At 36.3% G+C, this 20574-nt stretch overlaps 1 protein-coding gene across 2 annotated transcripts; it reads left to right on the top strand.

Annotated features, from left to right (window-relative positions):
* Window positions 1–485: 485 nt before the first annotated feature.
* ccdc50a (coiled-coil domain containing 50a) lies at window positions 486–20517 on the top strand. Of its 2 annotated transcripts, XM_051908961.1 has the most exons (12): window positions 486–802; window positions 6244–6306; window positions 8505–8634; window positions 10586–10676; window positions 10942–11041; window positions 14113–14955; window positions 15247–15371; window positions 15455–15499; window positions 15607–15711; window positions 16714–16808; window positions 16893–16999; window positions 17089–20517. In XM_051908961.1, the coding sequence occupies exons 1-12, from the start codon at window positions 754–756 to the stop codon at window positions 17106–17108; spliced, it is 1773 nt and encodes a 590-aa protein (XP_051764921.1). In that variant the 5' UTR covers window positions 486–753; the 3' UTR covers window positions 17109–20517. The 2 variants fall into 2 exon arrangements, with proteins under 2 accessions (XP_051764921.1, XP_051764923.1); XM_051908963.1 differs by lacking the exon at window positions 14113–14955 and having other exon boundaries at window positions 512–802.
* The last annotated feature ends 57 nt before the right edge of the window (window positions 20518–20574 follow it).

Here is a 20574-nt window from a genome sequence, read left to right as displayed (position 1 = left end):
CATGAAGACTTGAAACATTGAGATCCATTTCATAATTGACAGGCCTATTGTGTTAAAATAATACTATATATATATATATATAATTGTTAATAATAACTAACAATGAATAAACTTTGTATTTACCATATATATATATATATATATATATATATATATATATATATATTAGTTGATATGTTGGTCTGTATTACTCATACATAAGATTTTTATAGTTTTATCATTTTAAAATTGTGGAAGCCTGACATCAAAGTGGCTATTTTCCAAAGCAACAGAGTGATTTATAACAACTTAAAAAATGAATAATCTCAGACTGTTTACTAAGCCTGAAATGTGACATATATCAAACTTAAATACCGACGTTTTTTTTAACAATAAATTTAGTTAGTTCTGAGGCCTCCGCAGGTTCAGTGGGTGTGTTACGTTTGTTTGCTCGCGTGCACGCGCTTCTCTGCGTGCCAGAATGTGAGCGCGTGCGTGTGTGGCATGTCCCGCCCTGCCACCCGTAGGAAACACACACTGCTCAGCTTTTCTTTAGTGTTTGTGTGTGTGTGTGTGTGTGTGTGAGTTCATAATATTCATCTGCTGTGGGAACAGAGGGAGGGACGGACAGAAACCTCGGTTGGCGACAGAAACCAATCAGAGCGACATATTACCGAAGCCATCGATCGGGATTTATTTATCTGACGGAAACCGCCATCAGTCTGTCAAACAATAACCTTCAGAAACCCCAGAAAAACATTAAGCGCCGACGACATGGCTGATTTTAGTATTGATCAGAACAACCTGCCTGGCGTAAAAGAGGGTGAGTGAAGATGAAGAAGATGATGATGGTGCGCGTGCCGAGGCATTGTGTTTTTCTGCGTTAAAATAAACAGGCGAATGGCACGCGCTTGTCTCACGCAGAGAGAAACGCATTAAAACGCACGAGACGAGCGCGAGCTTAATACAGATGGTCGTTGATTCCTGTCATATGATTCAAAACTGCCAAAAACGTTAGAAATGATTACAAATGTGTTGAATTATGAAGGTAAAATGATATTTCGACTGTCAGTGAATTGGTCATCTTTTATAACACGTAGGCTACGGAAATATTTACCGAATGGAAAAGTCAAACAGAGCCACTGAATACTATCTGTGCTGATTCGTAGGCTGTGAGAAACACCTCTATTAAAATAACTAATATAGAAAGAGAAAGTGATTAAATTCGGGCCTGTTTTGCCACAAATATCATAAAATAGATGGCGTAGAATGGCTAACATTAGCTTTAGTTGGTGTAGTGTTTATTGGCGGTCAGCAGTGTGAATGTTGGCACATGTGTTGACAGATTGGAGCAGATTCAGCATGAAATCTTCGGCATACTGAAGATGACTGTGGTGCAACACAAGCTGTTGATGGCTGATCATGTTATTAAGGGAAAAGCTAGCTTTGCAGGATTCCAACCCACTAATTTTAACCTCATTTGATGCTTAGGGAGGATTAGTGTGGTAGTATTTACAGACCTTGTAATTTCTGCCCCCAAGTCCTGTGCGTGATAGCTTATTATCTGAGGTACAGATTCAGTTATTGGTCTGAATATGAAATAAGTAATTGGCGACAGAATGTTGGTTTCTAAACTTTCTTGTTATTTTTTTGAGATATAATAAATGATTTTAAGTGAAATACAGTCGAGAAGGTTAAGACCTCTTAGGGGGGGACAGGCCAAATTCTTTGATTCTTTACAATTTTAAGATGATCAGTTCAAAACGAACTACTTTTCATTCAGATTCAGTTGTTGGTCTGAAACTGAAATCCATCCAGTTTAGTATATGTAAGCTAATTGGGACCTAATGTTAGTTTCTAGATATTAATTCATATAAAACAAATGAGCTGTGCTTTATGCATTATTATTGATAAAAGACGTTGTACCTTGTTTTCCCACTAATGTGAAACAGGCCGAATTCACAATTTTAATACGTTTGATGTGTTTAAAACAAACTACTCTTTATGCTTGATTCATTTTATGATGGATAATAGTTTATCAAACTTGTATATTTTTCAAAACTACAAACATGATGTTGTGCCTCTAATGCTTTAAAAAAAAAGCCATTAGACGCCAAAGTGTCCTATATCGTGGAAAGTGGCCATTAGACTCTGCGTATGTATGAAATTAGTTGGTCACAAGAAGTGCGAGTTTTGTGAATCATTGAACCTATTGAGGATATTTATTATTCAGATACAGGTTAAAAAGTCTATTGAAAGACTAGTGAAATTGTTTTTGTTATTTGTTTCCAGTTATACTTCATAACAATTAGAGTGTTCTACTAAAAAAATTAACAATAACTTCACATTGTCGTAGTATTTGAAAGTGTATGCAAGTTTATGCAAAAGTGGATTTGGATATTTTCAACTTATTAACAGGATGAAGACGAACGACATACCACATTTCTCACTCATGGGTTTCTGTTTGTTTTTCCTTGAAGAATGTCCTTGTGGCTTTCTGTTTTCAGTTGTTTTGTGCATGTGGATTCAGCATTTTGTTGTGTTGCAGCTGCTCTTTGCTCATGGAGGCAATGTTGGGGATATTTGCCTGGAAAGTCTTACACATTGCGCTGGTTTTGCTGCCTAGCTAAGATCTCTTGGGATGCGTTCAGCGTTGGTTTCGTGTTTGCTTTGGAGAGCTTTCAGCTCTTCCTTGTGTAGCTGTTGTGTAGCCAGTCGCTGCTCGGGTGGTGCTTAGTAGTGCCTTGAGTATCATCATTCATAATTAATCAGACATTTTAATTGATGTCATGCTGTTTGTGTCGCTTTAGGCTGTATTTATTGCATGCTTTGGTATGGTGTCACATTCTCACACATTTATTAAACTATGTACAGTTTAATATTTTGAAAATTTTTTGGGGGGTGGAAAAAAAAGTAATACTTTTATTCAGCATGCATGCAATAAATTGATCAAAGGTGACATTTTTAATGTTTCAAATACCTATTGCTAGCTGCGTTTTCATAGCGGTCTAAAGTACCGTGAAGATAGTCCGGTGACGTGGGACTGCGCGCAACTTTCCAGTTCCCGGTGGATTTCGTCCTCCGCATATAAGCTTAATAAAGCCTGAACCTCATCGTCAGTCTGTCTGACGTATTTTTTAAACTCCATTGTTGATTCGAATAGCAAACAACTCTTACTCCGCGCACCAACAGACTTAAAAAAAAAAACGATAATAAATAAAATGCTGCGTGGAGTCAACCAATCAAAATGCTGCATGTACTCAACCAATCAACACGTTCAGCGCCCAAGTTCCAGATCTTTGAAAGAGTTAGTTAGGTACTTTCAGAGGGGGAGTTTTTTACTCGGAACTTCATTTAGACCATAGTTCCTGTGCTGGAAACACACCGAGTACCACTCCAAAGTTCCTAGATCTGGGGAAAGTTCCTTCAATGGAAACGCGGCTAAAGTGGCAGTTGCGTGGACTGTCTATGGAGGGACATAAATCTCTCAGATTTTATTTTAAATATCTTCATTTGTGTTTCGAAGATGAATGAAAGTATTACGGGTTTGGAACGACAGTAATTAACGACAGAAATTTTGGGTGATCTAAACCTTTAAATAGTCTCCATGCATATGGAGATGAAGCCCATAGTAGATGCACAGTCAGCACCAAGATGCTTGTGGTCTATAGGGACTTTCTTGGTTCCTTATGTGCCAAATGATACTCAGCCATTCTATAGGGCATTATGATGTCAAAATAGTGCCTCAACCAGTAGAGTGTAGTGTCTTGGTTCCGCATTTAGCGCTATGAATATCCTATATTCTCAGTTCCGCAGCGTTTTTGTTCAGGACAGCACTGAAGTTGCTAATCAGCAGCAGATGGACGACGTCTTTAATCACGAATCTGCAGCTGTGGCTTAATCTTATCCTCTTCCCATGTCTCACCCAAGCTAAGTGTACAAACCCAGACTGATGTGAAAATTTCTAGGTAAATTAGAATTGTGTGAATTGTTTTTCACGTCAATATTAAACTTGTCGCTAAATTCACTCACAACTGTAGCACACTGTCTGATTATGGTGTGAAACTGGGTGCGTGTGTTTGGTTATATTAATTACGCTCAATTCCCAGAAACAGTAATGCAGTTTTCCTTGCAGACTGAAATGCAAAAGTTGCTTTTATCTGATTTAGGTTATTGGCGCATGTATCAGAGGCTTGAGGGAGTTTTTTTTTTTTTTATCCATCACAAATTATGTACACGATTTCATCACTTCACCTGCGTTATGAACCCTGTCTCGATAGCTTGGAGGCTGCCAGGTGCAGAATCAAGCCTATATAAAACATAAAAAAGCAGATAAGAGCATGTTAAAGGGCGGATGTGGAAGACATGGTTTCAGTTTCTCAAGATATATTTATAACTGAGGTGATAATGGTCTGTTGCACTGCAGTTTCAGACCTCTCATATGACCATTTCCACAGAATTTTTTTTTTTTTTTGCATGATAGATGATAGATGTATGTGGAATATTAAAAGTTGTTTTTTTTTTTTAAAAAAGGTTTTTCTGGGAGAAATGTAAGACTTTCTGTCAAATAATATATTAAACTAAACTAAATGATTCTATATAGTTGTTAATGTAATGTAAAAGTTTATTTGTATATTGAGGCATGTTTTTATTATTTTATTTTTGCTATGAATATAGCCATCACTGCTCATATGGTATTAAAAATAAATGTATTTGAAATATACACTACCATTTAAAATTTTGAAGTCTGTAAGATTGTTTTAAAGGGTTAGTTCACCCAAAAATGAAAATAATGTCATTTATTACTCACCCTCATGCCGTTCCACACTCGTAAGACCTTTGTTCATCTTCGGAACACAGATTAAGATATTTTTGTTGAAATCCGATGGCTCAGTGAGGCCTGCATAGCCAGCAATGACATTTCCTCTCTCAAGATCCATTAATGTACTAAAAACATATTTAAATCAGTTCATGTGAGTATAATATTAATATTATAAAGCGACGAGAATATTTTTGGTGCGCCAAGAAAACAAAATAACGACTTATATAGTGATGGCGGATTTCAAAACACTACTTCATTAAGCTTCGGAGTGTTATGAATCTTTTGTTTCGGATCGCGTGTCAAACCGCCAAACTGCTGAAATCACGTGACTTTGGCTCTGAACCGCTGATTTGACACAAAAGATTCATAACGCTCCGAAGCTTCATGAAGTGAAAATACAGTAAAAACAGTAATATTGTGAAATATTATTACAATTTAAATGATTGCAATGATATTACGCAGCGCCTGAAAATAGGCTAACTTCCGTCAACATAACCAATGTGACCACCTGCTTGCACAGTGAGCGTGCCTTGCAGCCATGGAGACATTTGTGAGAGACGACGCACATAACCATGGCTAATCGCACACAGGTAAATCCAGCCACTACCCAATTTGCCAGCTGCATGTACACAAACTTAGTGCCGGTCACGTTGGAAGTTACCTAGCTGGGGACTATTTTCAGGCGCTGCGTAATATCATTGCGCCTGCTGCACCCATGGTACAGCAGCAAAGTTCCTTGATTATTAAGCCGGAATGACAGTATAGTTCCTAGCCATATCGGCCTAGAAAATTGCAACTTTTCATTCGGTCTTAGTACACGATGTAACTACAGAAGAGTCAAATTTTAAATAGGAAAAATATCGAAACTCTTTGGTCATTTTTGAGCGAGATGCAAACAGTCTATTCAGATTCAATGATCTATGCTAAGCTGCAGCTAAAAGTGCTGCTGCCAGACCCGGAGATCGGCTGAATGGATTCGAAAACGTTAAAATTCAACTGTCTAACTCTAGGGGAGTTGGAAAATTAGCCTATTTTCAAAAATAGCAGCGTGTTCCTTTAAGAAAATCTAGTTATCAATATTTGTATCACTATCAGTGGAGAGACATCAGTATCGGTGCATCTCTAAAAGACATCTTTTGTAACATTATGAATGTCTTTACTGTCAATTTTTATCAATTTAATGCATCCTTGCTGAATAAAAGTATTAATTTCTTATAAAACTAAAATCTCACTGACCCTAAACTTTTGAACGATAGTGTAAATCCAATACTAACTCGTACTTTGTTGTACATTCAGATGAATGCCCTAACAATGTGTGAGACGGTGTTTACATAAACCTGTTATCCTGAGGTTTCCATTGTGGACTTCCTGCATAGACTGAAACTGTGACGTAACTCTAACAGTAAATAATCAGATTTCCATCTCTTTCTGTCTGTCTGCAGTGTGCCGGGACTTTGCCGTGCTAGAAGACCACTGTCTGGCCCACAATCTTCAGGAGCAGGAAAGTAAGTCCTTTCATTTCCTGTACTTTTTTAATTTAAATGACCGTTACTGCATGGACGGTTATGACCTGTGGTCCTGAAGCTGTTTGTTGTCACTAAATGAGTCATTCAAAGCCTTTACGGGTTTTCCCGTCCTTTTGAGAGAGCACGCAACATTAATTACAGTAGAACTTACTATCTGTTAGCTGTCTGTTAGAACTTACTCTTCCCTTTTTGCTGCAATGTAGGTTTTACACCTTCACCACAGATCACATTTCATTATAAGTATTTTATTAGCATTTGTATGTGAGAAAGATGTTATACATGTCTGATGGCAATTGAAAATCACTCTTGTTGAGGAAACAATGAAGGACCTAGACAAAATGTGGAAGGCTTTAAGTCAAAGCATCTGATTCGACATCCTCCAGCTGTGCCTCACAGTCCTTGTGTTTTTGTGAACGACTGCACCATTGCAAGGACAATCAAATCAAAAGGAATTTCCTCTTCCAGGAAGAGTCAGTATCTGTGTCATACCAAAAAAAAAAAAAAAATGTAGAAAGTTTAAAGCCGCAAAAAAAAAAAAAAAAAAAAAAAAGCTGTTTCTGTTTCCTGAAAAGATATTGCAGATTCTTGGTTTTGGAAAGATCTGAAAACTCCCTCTTTTAGATTTGATATGTGGGCAGGTGTTAGAAACACAAGTTCTCTCTTGTGAAATTCAGTTATTAAAAAGTCTGACAAATTCATATTTCTGTGTGATCACAAAACTTTGATCTGCTGCATCCATACAATAAATCAACCTATTAGAAGGTCCTTAAAAACGGACCATGAGACATTATTTTCTCTTTAGTAAAGCAGTTATTTTAGTTTTATTTATATACTATTATAGTATTTCTTCATATTTTGCATTTTGAAGAAAGCAGCTTCTTTGACCATCGACAGGCCTGACGTTTCATCACATCAACTTTGTTTAGGCCCACTGGCAGATGGTGCTAAACTGTCCCAGCCGAAAGAATTTCAGAGAATGAAAGCCAGAGAAGGGCTTGTTCTCTATTTGTAATGTTCAAATAGCTCCTTGTAAAAAATGTTGCTGGCTTGACTGACTTGAACTATATCTATCACCATCAATGTTTCGATGGCTTTTTTTTCTTTCTGGTTCTCTTTCTTAAATATAGCGTGTGCTCACAGTCACAGGATCAATAAAAAGTGTTCAGACTTTGGGAGATGATGCACTATGTCAGCTAGAATTGCGTCAATGTCTACGATTTACTGCCTTGTCGATGCAGCACATTGACTCGGCCTTGAAATGGCAACTGGTTTGTTGTTACCCCTCAAATTGCCATTTCAGAGCATGTGCTCTGTTAAAAAATAAAATAAAATAAAATAAAAAAATATGATGTAACGTGGTCACTAAAAGTTTTGTCTTTTTAATTATCAATCCACAGTCCTATTTTACAAACTTTACAAAAAAATTGCAAAAAAAAAAAAACTCTTTTATTATTATTATTATTATTATTATTATTACATTAGTTTTTTTCACTGAATGTTTTTTTTAAATGCAAAAAATGGTCATGCTTTTATTATTTTAATTTTTTGCATTAGTTGTTTTCGCTGAATTACTTTTTAAATGTAATAACGTTTATTAATAATAATAATAATAAAAATGTATGATTGTATTGAATCATTATGACTAAACAGATTAAGTAAACACTAATTCAGTGATTATTTGTCTTGAGTGAAAATGCTTTTGTTTTAATTAATATTATTTAAAAAAATAAATAATTAACTTAATAATAAATGACTCAATTATTTTGACTTAATATTCTGTTTAGTCATAATAATGATAATAATAATAATGTTTTGTATGTATTAGTAATCAAAATAACTATTAAATTACTATAACAATTAGTAATTTTATTATATTACATTTAATTTCATTATTATTATTATTATTATTATTATTATTATTAAATAACAAACAATATTAAAATTCAAATCTAATTCAGTGATTTAATATTAAGAATTTTTTTTTTTTATTTAATTTTTCTTAAAGATCTGTGTAAATATCAATCTTGCATGAAAATGCTTTTTCTCGACCAATCGTGCTTTAGATTTAAGATATCTTATTCTTTCGTGTCATTTATTTCATTAGACATAGTGTGAAGTGAGTCTTCTCTAGTGTCTGTTTTACATCTAAAAAGGTTTCTCCTCTTTGACTCCTCCAGTCGAGAGCCACCTGGCCTCGAACGTCCACAAGAGCCGTCTGGTGCAGCAGGACCTGCAGGTGGCCAAACGTCTGCAGGAGGAAGAGGACCTGCGGGCCAAAGCCGAGAGCCAGAGACAGCATCGTCGCATGTGAGTGACTTGAAGCGTGAACACTATGAAAAGACTATATGAGACCAGAAGGATGCTGATCATGTAGAGCTTAAAGGTCAGACTGTGCTGTACCGGTTTGTGAAAGAATGCCAACTTAATGTGAAGAGGAAGGTCGTTCTTTTCTCTGACCTTCCCAAACTCTCGGCAGTAGACGTCTGATATCAGATGCCTTCTTGCTTCTTGTTTTTGCTGTCTGTTGAGATAAGTAGGTGTACTGTAAGTGGGAGTGGATGACATCACGGACATAAACCTGAGTGTGCACTTGTGTTATCAGTCCTTGATAACTCATGTTGTTTAAAGTTGTGTCTTCACTTTATGCACCGATTGTAATACAGAAACATAAAATGCGAAGTTTAGTTTGGCATGTGTCTGAACACGAATGCCTTGTCGTCTCGTAGTACGCTGATGCAGTAAAATGTTTTGACTTCTGCTCATGCCACATGCAGATAAAGTGTTCCTTCCTGCTGGGAGACATCTCAAGGCCTCTGAGCTGATGGTATCATCGGAGTTTGAGCATGGCAGAGCGAGAGAGCGATGAGCCTGAGGGGACACTCATTCCACAGTTCAGACATTGCAGTAGAAGATATTGAACAGTCCATCAGTTTATTACAAACATACTCCATCTAGGCTCAGTAAGACTTTAATTAGAGTCAGCAAAGACGCATCAAATTGATCAACAGTGACAGTAATGACGTTTATAATGTTACAAGATTTTATAATGCTGTTCTTTTGAACTTTCTGTTCATCAAAAAGTCTGAAAAAACAATATCATGGTTTCCACAGAAATATTAAGCAGCACAACTGTCAACAAATAATAATAATCAGAAATGTTTAAGCAGCAAATCGGCACATTAGAATGATTTCTGAAGGATCATGTGACACTGAAGACTGGAGTAATGATGCTTATAATTCAGCTTTGCTTCACAGGAATAAATGACATTTAAAAATATATTACAATGGAAAACAGCTATTTAAAATAGTAATAATATTTCACAATATTACTGATTTCAAAAACGGTGTTAGGCCTGATAGTGTGATCAGGGTTGTCTTCAGTTCTACATGATTGAAAATGTTGTGTTGCCTCATAAACGTGGCTTTGAGTCAAACTAATTACATTAACTAGGTTGTAATGGGATTGCTTTACTAATTACTCTCTGAACGGTAATCACATTACTAATTACTTGTGGATTAATCTCCCAAACTTGTATAAATCTTTACCAGCACAGTACAAGATTGTGATTTAATTTCTTTATGATCAGATACATTTTAACAATTTATTACAAAAACATTTTGTCTTGTTTGTGTGGAGCTGTTGTATTATTATTATTATTATTATTATTATTGATACTTTTATCAATATATTAATCATCATCATATTTGACATATTTAAATACTAGCAAATGTTTTATTATTTATAATGTTGTTATTCCTGTTCTACCCCTGTGCAGTATTTACAAAACCTTGAAGAAAATTTACATTTTATTCAGTGTTGTTAACTAAAACTATTAAAAATTATTTACAGTAATTGAAATTAAGCTGAAATAAAATAAATAATTATTAGGTGAAAAACTTAAACTTGAGAAAAAAAAAAAAAATATCTGAAGTTGAAGTACTAAAATTGCTAAAACTGAAATAAAAATAAAGCTAATTAGACGTATTTAAAAGAAAAATCCTAATAAACGACAAAAGGACACTACAAAATTACTAAAAAAATCTTAAATTTAAAATGAAAGCTTATTAAACATAATAATCGCTATAATAGTTTATAAATAATACTAAAATAACAAGAAACATGTTTCTTTGTAACCCATAGAAACTGGTCTTCCAAGAACAATTTCTTCTTAGACACAGGAAGTGAAAGCCACGGTGGCTGATGTGAGAACCTCACAGTGTGAAAACTCAAGTGTTTTCTTTCTCTCTGTCCTGTCAGGGAACGCATCGACATTGAAATGGCTCAGGAGATTCAAGAACAACTAGTCCGGCAGGCTGAACAACAGAGGCAGCAGGAAGAGAAAGATGAGGTGAGAGCAGGCCGCCTTCCAGCCATTCACAACATTCTCAGACTCGGGTTGTGTTGGTCATCGGTATGGCATTGATTTAGCCACGCCCACAGCAGTCACGTTACTTCATGTGTTTATAACACATCAGAACACATACTCAAGTTCTCTGTGTTATTCATCAGTAAGGCATAGACGTAACCACACCCATGTTTGTTACATCATTGCTATTGTCATTACACTCGTTTCCCCCCACTCATTCTGAATGTGTTTATATGCGTTCAACTAGGCCATCGCCCGTAAGCTGCAGGAGCGGGAGATGAAAGAAGAGAGAAAACGGCAAAAGCAGTTGGAAGCAAACTTTGAAGAGGAGTACTACGAAGACAAAGGTGTGTAGAGCGCCCCCTGGGGGAAGGTGTGCAATCGAGCAAAGATGAGGAGAAGATGAGAAGAGAATATGTGTGTTCAGATCAGTAAACACATTCGACTGCTGGAAAATCTGCATTTGCAGGGTTTTCTGCATGGCTGTTTGCTGAATCTACAGTTCCGCATCAAATATTTTTACCACGGTACTGAGTTTGAAATCTGTGCCCTTTTATGGTAGCCAGTAAATACAATACAATAAACAAAAACGGACAACGCGTCTTCGTTAGTTGCACACAAACGCAAACGTGCAACGCAACTAGTAAAGTCTGATTCAGAAACAAATAACTTTCTTGCAGTGAATCAGTCAAGACTCACAAGTTATTGTTCTGAGCACTGTTATTAATTAAAAATATTAAACACATTTGTTTATTGAAAAGCTTTGAATAAGCTGACATAACGTAAATATTAGATGAAAACGTGAACTAACAAGAATTTTGAAATGTTGCCTTTGCAACTAACTATTAAAAATGACAAGAGTGCATAACAAAATCACTAAAAATTAAACTAAAGCTAATTCAAAATGTTAATATAAAGTATAATGGTATATAAATAATACTACAATAACATTGGTTTTGGGTGTATTAATTGCTGAATCTGTTACTGAATTACTAACTGAAAATTTAAGTGCTAAAAACATAAAACATAAAAAAAATAATGCTGAATAGATACATTAAAAAAGTAATAAACATGACAAAAAATCACAAAAAATTAAACTAAAATGAAAACTTAAAATTCTAAAAATAAATCTAATTAAATATTAATAAAATTATAATAGTATATAAATAATAATAAAATAACACTGGTTCTGGATGAATGAATTGCTCAGTATGGTTTATAAATTACACACACACATACATATATACATATATATGTGTGTGTGTTTTTATATATATATATATATATATATATATATATATATATATATATATATATATAAAATATGGTTGCAAAAAATAAAATACAAAAATGGCTACAAAAATAAAATAATTTTAATGGTTACAAAAATATATAATTGGTTAATCATGTTTATTTTTGTAGTTCTAATGTGTTATATTTTAAGCATGTTACAAAATATAAAAATACTAACAATAAAATATTAGGGGGAAAAAAACAGCTTTGTTTTGTATGTAGCTATGACCAATTATGGGAGTCAGCTAAAAGTAGGACACTGAAGTTTTGACATTCCTCCACAAATTTTGATGTCCATTGCGCTTTCCTGTTTCAGTTGGTTCGGAAATACTTATGCTTTAGGAAGCAATTTTAGTAATTAACACACTTCATGCATTTCAAACCCCAAAAGCACTTCAGATACTTTCTTCTGTTTGTTGAGAAGTTCAACAAAATGTCAAATAAGTTGACCACATGTTAGTGTGCAACTTGTTTGTTTAATAAACACAAGGGATCTGTGGGAAGGTTTTCTTGCCTCAGATCTAAAACAGAACCAGCAGACCATGTTGCATTCGTAATGGGTAACCATTTAGTGACTAATGCTACAAAACTGGACATGCAAGTTGTTCATGTCAACACTGCATCTGTTAACCCTACCCGCTCTGCATGGTTGCCCTTGCGTGCCAATGTTTGCATTCAAACGGTTTGCTTTCACATGTTATGTAATCATTCTCTTGTGCAATCATTTGGATGTGTTTAGGGCCTCTTGCTGGTCAGCCAGTATCGTACCCATAGGGTCTGTTAGCCTCGTTAAAAACTCATTCAAATCTTTCATTCATAATTGCTTAATGAAGAGTGCGTTTCACCAAAACCCCCTAATGTTGTTATTCTGGGCATAAGGACGCTGCTATGATAAGCACAGATTAGCACCCGCCTACAGGGCACAACATAAAAGATTTACCATGTCGGAGAAGGTTTTGTGCTGGAGTATCTTTAGCTCTCTCTCGCTCCCTATCGAACCATGTGACATAATAGCAATGCTCTGTTCTCACACTACAATGCATACAATTAGGCCTGTGCTGCATTTGTGCAGTGTGTGGGGAGATCAGACATGTTTATCTGAACCCTCATCCTTTAAATCTGTGATAAATGTAAAAACGTCTTTCTCCAATGTTTACGTTCACTTTAGACATAACCTACTATGTTTGTTAGGATACTCGCCACAACAGGCATGTTGACATAATTTGTGTAAATTTGTCCGTACAAGCGCAAGACTTGATAGAGAACTCAATATTTGTGCGCTGTCTGAGATGCAGCTTTCCGTGTGCGTTTTGGATGAGTGCACGCACAAATCTTCTCACACAGCGCCCAAATTCTCTTTCGCGTCGTCTTGCTCTTGAATGTTTAAAATGGCAAGGCTTAAATGGGTTTAGTTTAAACATGTGCTATTCAGGTCTCACGTCCTATCAACACCTGGGTAATGATGATGCCGTGAATGACTGGTCATATTAGAGCTAACGGCATTAGCAGTGAACAAAGTTTACAAAGAGTTTTGTCCACGTTTTTGTTGATCATCGCTGTTGTAACATATTGGGAAGCCAGAATGCGTATCCATCGACAGAAACATACCTAACTCTGTCTGTTTTATGCTTTATTTTCAACAAACCATATTATAAATGAGTCTTCAGATTTAAGATGAACAGTGGTGCAAGTGCGTGCTAAACCGTGGGTGGAGAACAGTTCATTTTTGTTTTTGTTTTTTACCGAGAACCATTACACCCCTAATAAAACAGTGAGTTTACAAAAATAGCGTTTCAGGTTTTTTGGCTATGGCACGTATGAAGGGTTTGGTACTACTTGTCAGCAATAGCATTTACCATTTTACTTCCTGTTTTATCCAGAGTGAACTACCCTTGTGTACTATCCCTTGACTGTGGCATGTGTGGCATAGTTAATTTTGGACCCTGGCTGTAGCTTCCTCATTTTAAAGTCTTGGTACTACTTGTCAGCAATTGCTTTATTTAACATTTTACTTCCTGCATTATCTAGAGTGAACTAACCCTTGTGTACTAACCCGGTTAAGTTTTATTTCCCTCCTTGTTCTGCACTCCACCTATTCCCTTACCTTCCACTCACTTTCACGCAGCCTCCAGGAATCTCCCGCACGATCCAGACTTGCAAGAGCCGAATCCCCATTCCATTTCTCCAGGTTACAGAAAAGAGAAGCATCACAACTACAATCAGATTCTTTCCCCATACCACTCTCCTGAGCCAGACAGAAAAAGATTACCCAATACCCATAGTCATCCAGAATTTGAGCCCGTTGAACTTGGCCGATCTAAGCATTCAGAGGTTCCAAGCAAGGGAAGGATCCTTGAGTACTACTCACCTGAGCGACGACCGAAGTACCCGGAAAATTACTCGAAAGAGAGAAACAGACCTCTTGATCTTGATTACACAGAACCTCGTAGAAAAAAGAAGCAAGATCAATGGGGCGACCTAGAGCCTGTGGTGCGGCGGAAGGAGAAACCTCCCAGGGATTACTCTGCTGGCCAGGACAGGGTTTGGGACAAGGAGAGAATCAGGGATCGAGAACGAGAAAGGGATGGACAGAGATCCAAGGACAGGCCAAGAGATCGAAACCGGACAAGAAGTCAAGAAAGACTGTTTAGCGAAGATGTCAAGCATGTTGACAGGGGTAGAAACATTGACAGGGAGATGGACAGAAATGGCTATGGACACAGTAGCAGAGATAGACAAAGAGAACGAGGCAGAGATGGGAATAGAGTGAGGCACAAAAGCAGAGAGCAAGAACTGGACAATTACAGTCCCACCCCAACTAGAGGATTGTCAGAAGACAGTCTGGAGTGGGTGGATCTCAAGAGCAGGCCGAGGCTCCCCTCAGGCCCTAATGAGGTGTTTGAGGAGCCCACTCTCAGAGGCCCATCAAATAAGGGCCGGTCTCCTGGCCATTCCCCCAGAGAGAGAGGTATGGACCTGGGTCCATGTGTTTGATTAAACCTGCTTGGACTTTGCAGTGCCATCTGGTGGTGGGAGTGCTGTCAAGGCATACTCTAATTTCCTTTTTCCTGTGCATTGGTCATTGTGGTTTGTGGGAATCTTGTGCACTAAATCTTGACTGTGGCAACAAACCTGCATTTTTGATCATCCCTTCTCAATCTCAAAATAAAAATTTCTTCTTGGGCTACTGTGCAAATAAATTATGAGTGTAGCTCTGTAGTGCTGTCTTTGGGCTCATATCCTCTAATGCCCCCTGCAGACCGGAAGGTTCGAGGAGAGTATGGCATGAAGGAAGCAACGCACGGATTGGCCCACTTAGACCTACAAGACCAGGAGCTCAAAGACATGGAGGTGGCACGCAAGCTACAAGAAGAAGAGATTAAGGTATCTTGAGTGAATCTTTCTCAGTGGTTATAATTATTGGAGATTTGTAATCCAAAAAAAGTAACCACATATCTTTTTTACAGGCGATTCAAATGGACAAACGAGCTGCTCAAGTTGCTCAAGATGAGGTACAGCATGTTTTTTTTTTTTTTTTTTTTTTGCAAAGTCAGGGTTATTATTATCTCCATACCTAATTATTTTGTGTTTTATAATTTGTCTTGTAATGTATTTTAAGGAATTAGCCCGACGGCTATTGGAGGAAGAGAAAAGGGAGTATAAGAGATCAAAAGAGAAAGAGAAGCAAGTGATAGAGAGAAGACGACCTGAGTTGGAATACAAGGTAAGTAACATCAATTCCAACTTATAGACCTTATGTAGCCTGGTCCTGAACGCTAATTGGTCAATATAACATTCCAGCCATGCTCAACACTTTAAAACTAATTTTACTTTTAATCGTATGGTCTATTGATACTTCAGACAAAATTTAAAAAAAAAGTGTGTGTGTATATAAAATAATTTATTAAATACTAATTATTCAGACACCTTAAACATTTCATTCATTAATTTATATAGTTTATTCACTATAGTTTAAAAAAAAATGTAATAAAATATGACAAGATCTCAGAGTCAAACTGTGTCAGAAAAAATTAATCTTAATTATGTCAGATAACACTTAAGCAAAACATGGTCAGGTCAAAGTGTCTGAATAATTTTTGGTTCCAAATTTTTAGCAATTTTACTGGTAGTCCACTGTATGAAGAATATTTGGGTATAATATGTCACAGTTTACTTTATTTTGCTATCCTCATTTACATAAATGAACTATAGTGTCCTGCACCCACTAGTGTAAATATATATAAAAAAAAATGTCTGAATAATTTTTGGTTTGACTGTGTGTGTGTGTGTGTATATATATACACACACACATATATACATTTAAAAAAAAAAAAAAAAAAAAAAAATATATATATATATATATATATATATATATATATATATATATATATAATTATATTTTAAATGTATATATGTGTGTGTGTGTTCATTAAACACGTAAATATCGAATTTAAGCTGTTTAATAAACAATTGTCTGTATTAAATATTTAAATGTAAAATGTATATTTTAATATTTGTAATACACATTATTTAATATTTAAATACATGCCAACTTTTTTACTAAATAATAATAATTGATGTACAGGTGTTTGAAAGCCATGTATAGGGTTAAACGGACAATATAGTAAATGCTGATGCTGATGAAATCCACAATATTCCATGTGGGCCTGGTGACGTGGACCCTGTCGACACTACTGACTTGCTCTCTTCTGCTCTGTCATATTAGCCAGTGCAAGAAGATGTAGTACGACCACGAATGCGAGAAGAGGTGCGTAGCAGAGAAGACGAGTACCAGAGAGCACGGAACCACAAACCTGTGAGGTACTACATCTCCAATTCATTTACACACTTGCGCTGTCCGAAGTCCTACAGGAGTCTCATGTTTCTCTCGGTTCTTCGTTCCAGGCCTCCCCCTCCTACACAGCACTACGAGAACATAAACCCTAGCTATGCTTATGTGGAGAGCCCATACTCCCCTCGCCCTCCATCAAGACCAGAGGCGGCGTACAAAGGTTCACACTGTACTAATGCACTTGAGGTATCACGCTTCAAATTCAAATGACTTTTTTAACATGCACGTCTTTATCTCCTCCTCTTTTAGGTGCCTACTATAGACAGTGACCATAAGCCTCCACTGCTGTCCCATCATGAGTCCGTTCGGCCCTTTACTTTGTGAATCAATAGAGGAAGTTATTCTGAAACTACTTTGAGTTCATGAGGCTTTCGGCAGAAGCTACTGACACTTTAATTTTATTTTTCCTCCAAGTTTCTCGGCTCATCACATCAGATGAGCCATTGTCGTCTCTTCGTGTTGTGAATGAGTCTTTTACCCTGGAGTTATCAACTACTGGGCGACAGGGGTGGTTCCTGTTTGCTTCTCATGTTCTTGTCTCATTGTGGATGACTGGACAGGAAGGGATCTACTGCACAGCTCTTTTGAATATCCCTTTTCTTTTCATCCCTCTTGGCATCTATATTCAAGCCTGGTCTTGATTCCATGCTGCATTGCCAATCAGGATAGAGCAGAAAGTTTTTTTTTTTTTTTTTTTTTTAAATTTAATTTAATGGAAAACACATGCTTGAATTGTGCTATATATTTATTGATTTATTTTGAGAGGATATATTTTATTTTTTAATTCATATTATATTGTTTTACCCTTTCACTGATCTATCCGAAGAGACTGTTAGCATAAACCGAAGTGATCAAATTTCTGGAGAACAATTTAATGCAAAATTCCAGCCCTGCTCTAACACATCTCCACATCTTGATAAGCAGGTTCAGTCTTCAAACCAATCAAATATCAAGGTGAGGTTGTCAGTTCTTCTTCATTTGCCCTCCATATCATTTGAGAGAGACTCGTCACGCACACTGTCGGCTCACGTACAGCTAGGGTTCGAGACGCTCAGCCTTCGGGTGCCTTTGTTATAATGATATTTCCTGCAGTGTCCATAGCGATTATCTCATCTACTTTGTAGATGCTGCTAATATGCTCCAATGTTCAAATGCATGCTGGCTGAATGTGAACTCTATGGGGTCTATATGAATCTTGTCGTCCGGAAACAAAAAAAAAAAATACAAAAAAAAAAGGGCAAAAAAACATCTCATTTTTTAATTTTTATATATTTTTATTTATAATTCAATAAAAATCCAAAACACAAGTTTTAAGGCATGTTGGTAGCATTGCTGTTGGCACAGATATAAACAGTTTTCTTGCTTGCATCATCATGTGCAATTCATGTTAATATCTCAGTGTTCAGATTTACAGTGCTTTGCATTTGGTGGCAAACTTACTTTAAGCAGGGATATAAAAACTGACCAGCAAACAGATCAAAGCAGCAAACAAGTGTGACTATGGCAACGTTTATCTGGCACTTTCCACAAATAGCGTATGAAATGGGGCTTGAAACTCTTGAAAAAATGTTTTGTTTGTTTTATCAATGAAAAGATGAACCTCTAGTAGTTGTTTTGCTTTGCTGAAAAACAAGTAAAAAAAACAAAGCAAAACAAAACTACTGGAGGTTCATCTTTTCATTGATCCTTTGCTGAAAAACAAACAAATAAAAATCAAAGGATCAATGAAAAGATGAACCTTCAGAAGTTTTGTTGTGCTTTGGTTTTTGTTTTACTTGGGTTTTTGTTTGGTTTTGTTTGGCAGTTTAAGCAAACATGTCACCACAGTTCAGGACTTGTCTAAAAAAAAAAAAGTTTTTTATTTTTTTTTATAAATGTTACTCATTTTTAGCAATTGTTTATTTCTAGCAAAGAAAGAGGAAAAATGACAAACTGATTAAATTACATCAGGGGTGTCCAAACTTGGTCCTGGAGGGCCACTGTCCTGCAGGGTTTAGCTCCAACTTGCCTCAACACACCTGCCTGGAAGTTTCTAGTATGCCTAGTAAGACCTTGATTAACTGGTTCAGGTGTGTTTAATTGGGGTTGGAGCTGAACTTTGCAGGACAGTGGCCCTCCAGGAGCAGGGTTGGACACCCCTGATAAAAAATCAGTTTATGTATATTTATTTTATTTTTTTTAGTCAGTCATCCAAAAATCATGTACATCCAAAATCATTAAATAAACAACAACAGAGACAAAAACAAAACACACAACTCTCAAACTGAATTAAATACCACAGAATAAAAGTATGTTTTAAGACTAGATTTAAAAGCAGAGAGTGTTTGGACCAGTCTCACTTACAATGGTAAATTATTCCTCAGTTTTGGGCCAGCAACTGCAAAGGCCCTATCTCCCCTATGCTTCAGCCTTGTTCTAGGTACAGCCAGGAGCATGTAGTCCGCCAACCTAAGGGACCTCGATGGGACATGGTTGTATGTGGTAAAAAAGGTAGATCTAAACTATGAATATACATTAACTGGTAACCGTGTTGCAAGTTTAGCCTAAATCATTCAGTTAGAGCTGGCTAGTTTGGGACCAAATGTTGCATTTTTGGTCATTAAAATAGGTTTAACAGTATTATGATGTTGTGTGATATCATACAAAATAATACTAGTGTAAAATACTTAAGCAAATCTAATAGCTCTTTGTTAAGAACATTAGATTTGTGCATATATTTCAGAGAAAAAGACCAATTTTTTTACCCTATTCATGGAAAGTGCCGTATGCACATCACTTTATCAGGGCATTTATTTCTTACTGATCAGTTATTGCTTACATTCCATATTCCTGTCAAAATGTGTTCTAAAGGGATTATATTCTGCTTCGCTTTTGAGAATATGATTGTGCGGGCTACATGTAGCATCCTGTACAGATACAACTTAAGACAGCAGCTACTTTTGTATCGCATTAGTGCCTCTTTAAGACCAGTGTTCGATCGCTAGTGCTGAACGCTCTCATGTTAATATCTTGAAAATGACAATATGCTAGTTTGTGTTGGTGCATTCCAATGAAAGGCATGGCCTGAAATGTGTCCAATAAACTTTTAGGGAAAATATCTTATGTTGCCATCCATGCGGCTATAGGCTTACAAGGTGATTAAGAACATTTTCTGTAAATTGTATTACTGAATCAGTTTTGAATCACTTTATGTGTGTGTGTTTTAGTGATGAATGTGCATATATATCTCTCTCTCTTTCAGTGCTGTCAATCTAGCGCATATCACAGTGCGCTGTAGTATTTGAAAAGAACATTTTATGTTAGAATTCTGATACTAATTGGCTGGATTGGCCTGTGCCAAATGTTCAACATTCAGGGATTTAAAAAAGTATTGCTGTAAAACTGATAATATCCAATGGTCATCTGTTTGTTCTGAGGGGAAAAACTTCTGGTTTACAAGAGTTGTGCAAACTGAACTTTTCACACCTGTTATGCCATTGTAAATGTACGTGTATGTGTGAGACTGAGTGACAGACTTTAGAATTTTTCACTCAATGGAGATGAAATTCATGCCAGTTTCTTTTACAATCAGCTGGTGCTGGAAACGTTTTGTGACCGGCGAAAGTGTTTGTATCTTGCACATTCTCATAGCTTCCACTGGCCAACTGTAAATACCAAATAAATTACTTTTAAAGGGTATATTTGTGTCAATGAAGTATTTGAAATCTAACACATCTGATTCAAATATACAGCAAG

This window comes from Ctenopharyngodon idella, chromosome 10 (genome assembly GCF_019924925.1).
Source record: "Ctenopharyngodon idella isolate HZGC_01 chromosome 10, HZGC01, whole genome shotgun sequence".
Taxonomy (NCBI): Eukaryota; Metazoa; Chordata; class Actinopteri; order Cypriniformes; family Xenocyprididae; genus Ctenopharyngodon; species Ctenopharyngodon idella.
The sequence above is the reverse complement of the archived record's forward strand: the minus strand, read 5'-3'. Positions and strand labels throughout refer to the sequence as shown.

What these genes read in the sequence shown, in the direction of transcription:
- ccdc50a (XM_051908961.1), top strand. Translation starts at nt 754, where the DNA reads ATGGCTGATTTTAGTATTGATCAGAACAACCTGCCTGGCGTAAAAGAG. An exon ending in CCATTCCCCCAGAGAGAGAG is followed by an intron (nt 14,956 to 15,246) that starts GTATGGACCTGG and finishes TGCCCCCTGCAG; the next exon opens with ACCGGAAGGTTCGAGGAGAG. An exon ending in GACCTGAGTTGGAATACAAG is followed by an intron (nt 15,712 to 16,713) that starts GTAAGTAACATC and finishes CTGTCATATTAG; the next exon opens with CCAGTGCAAGAAGATGTAGT.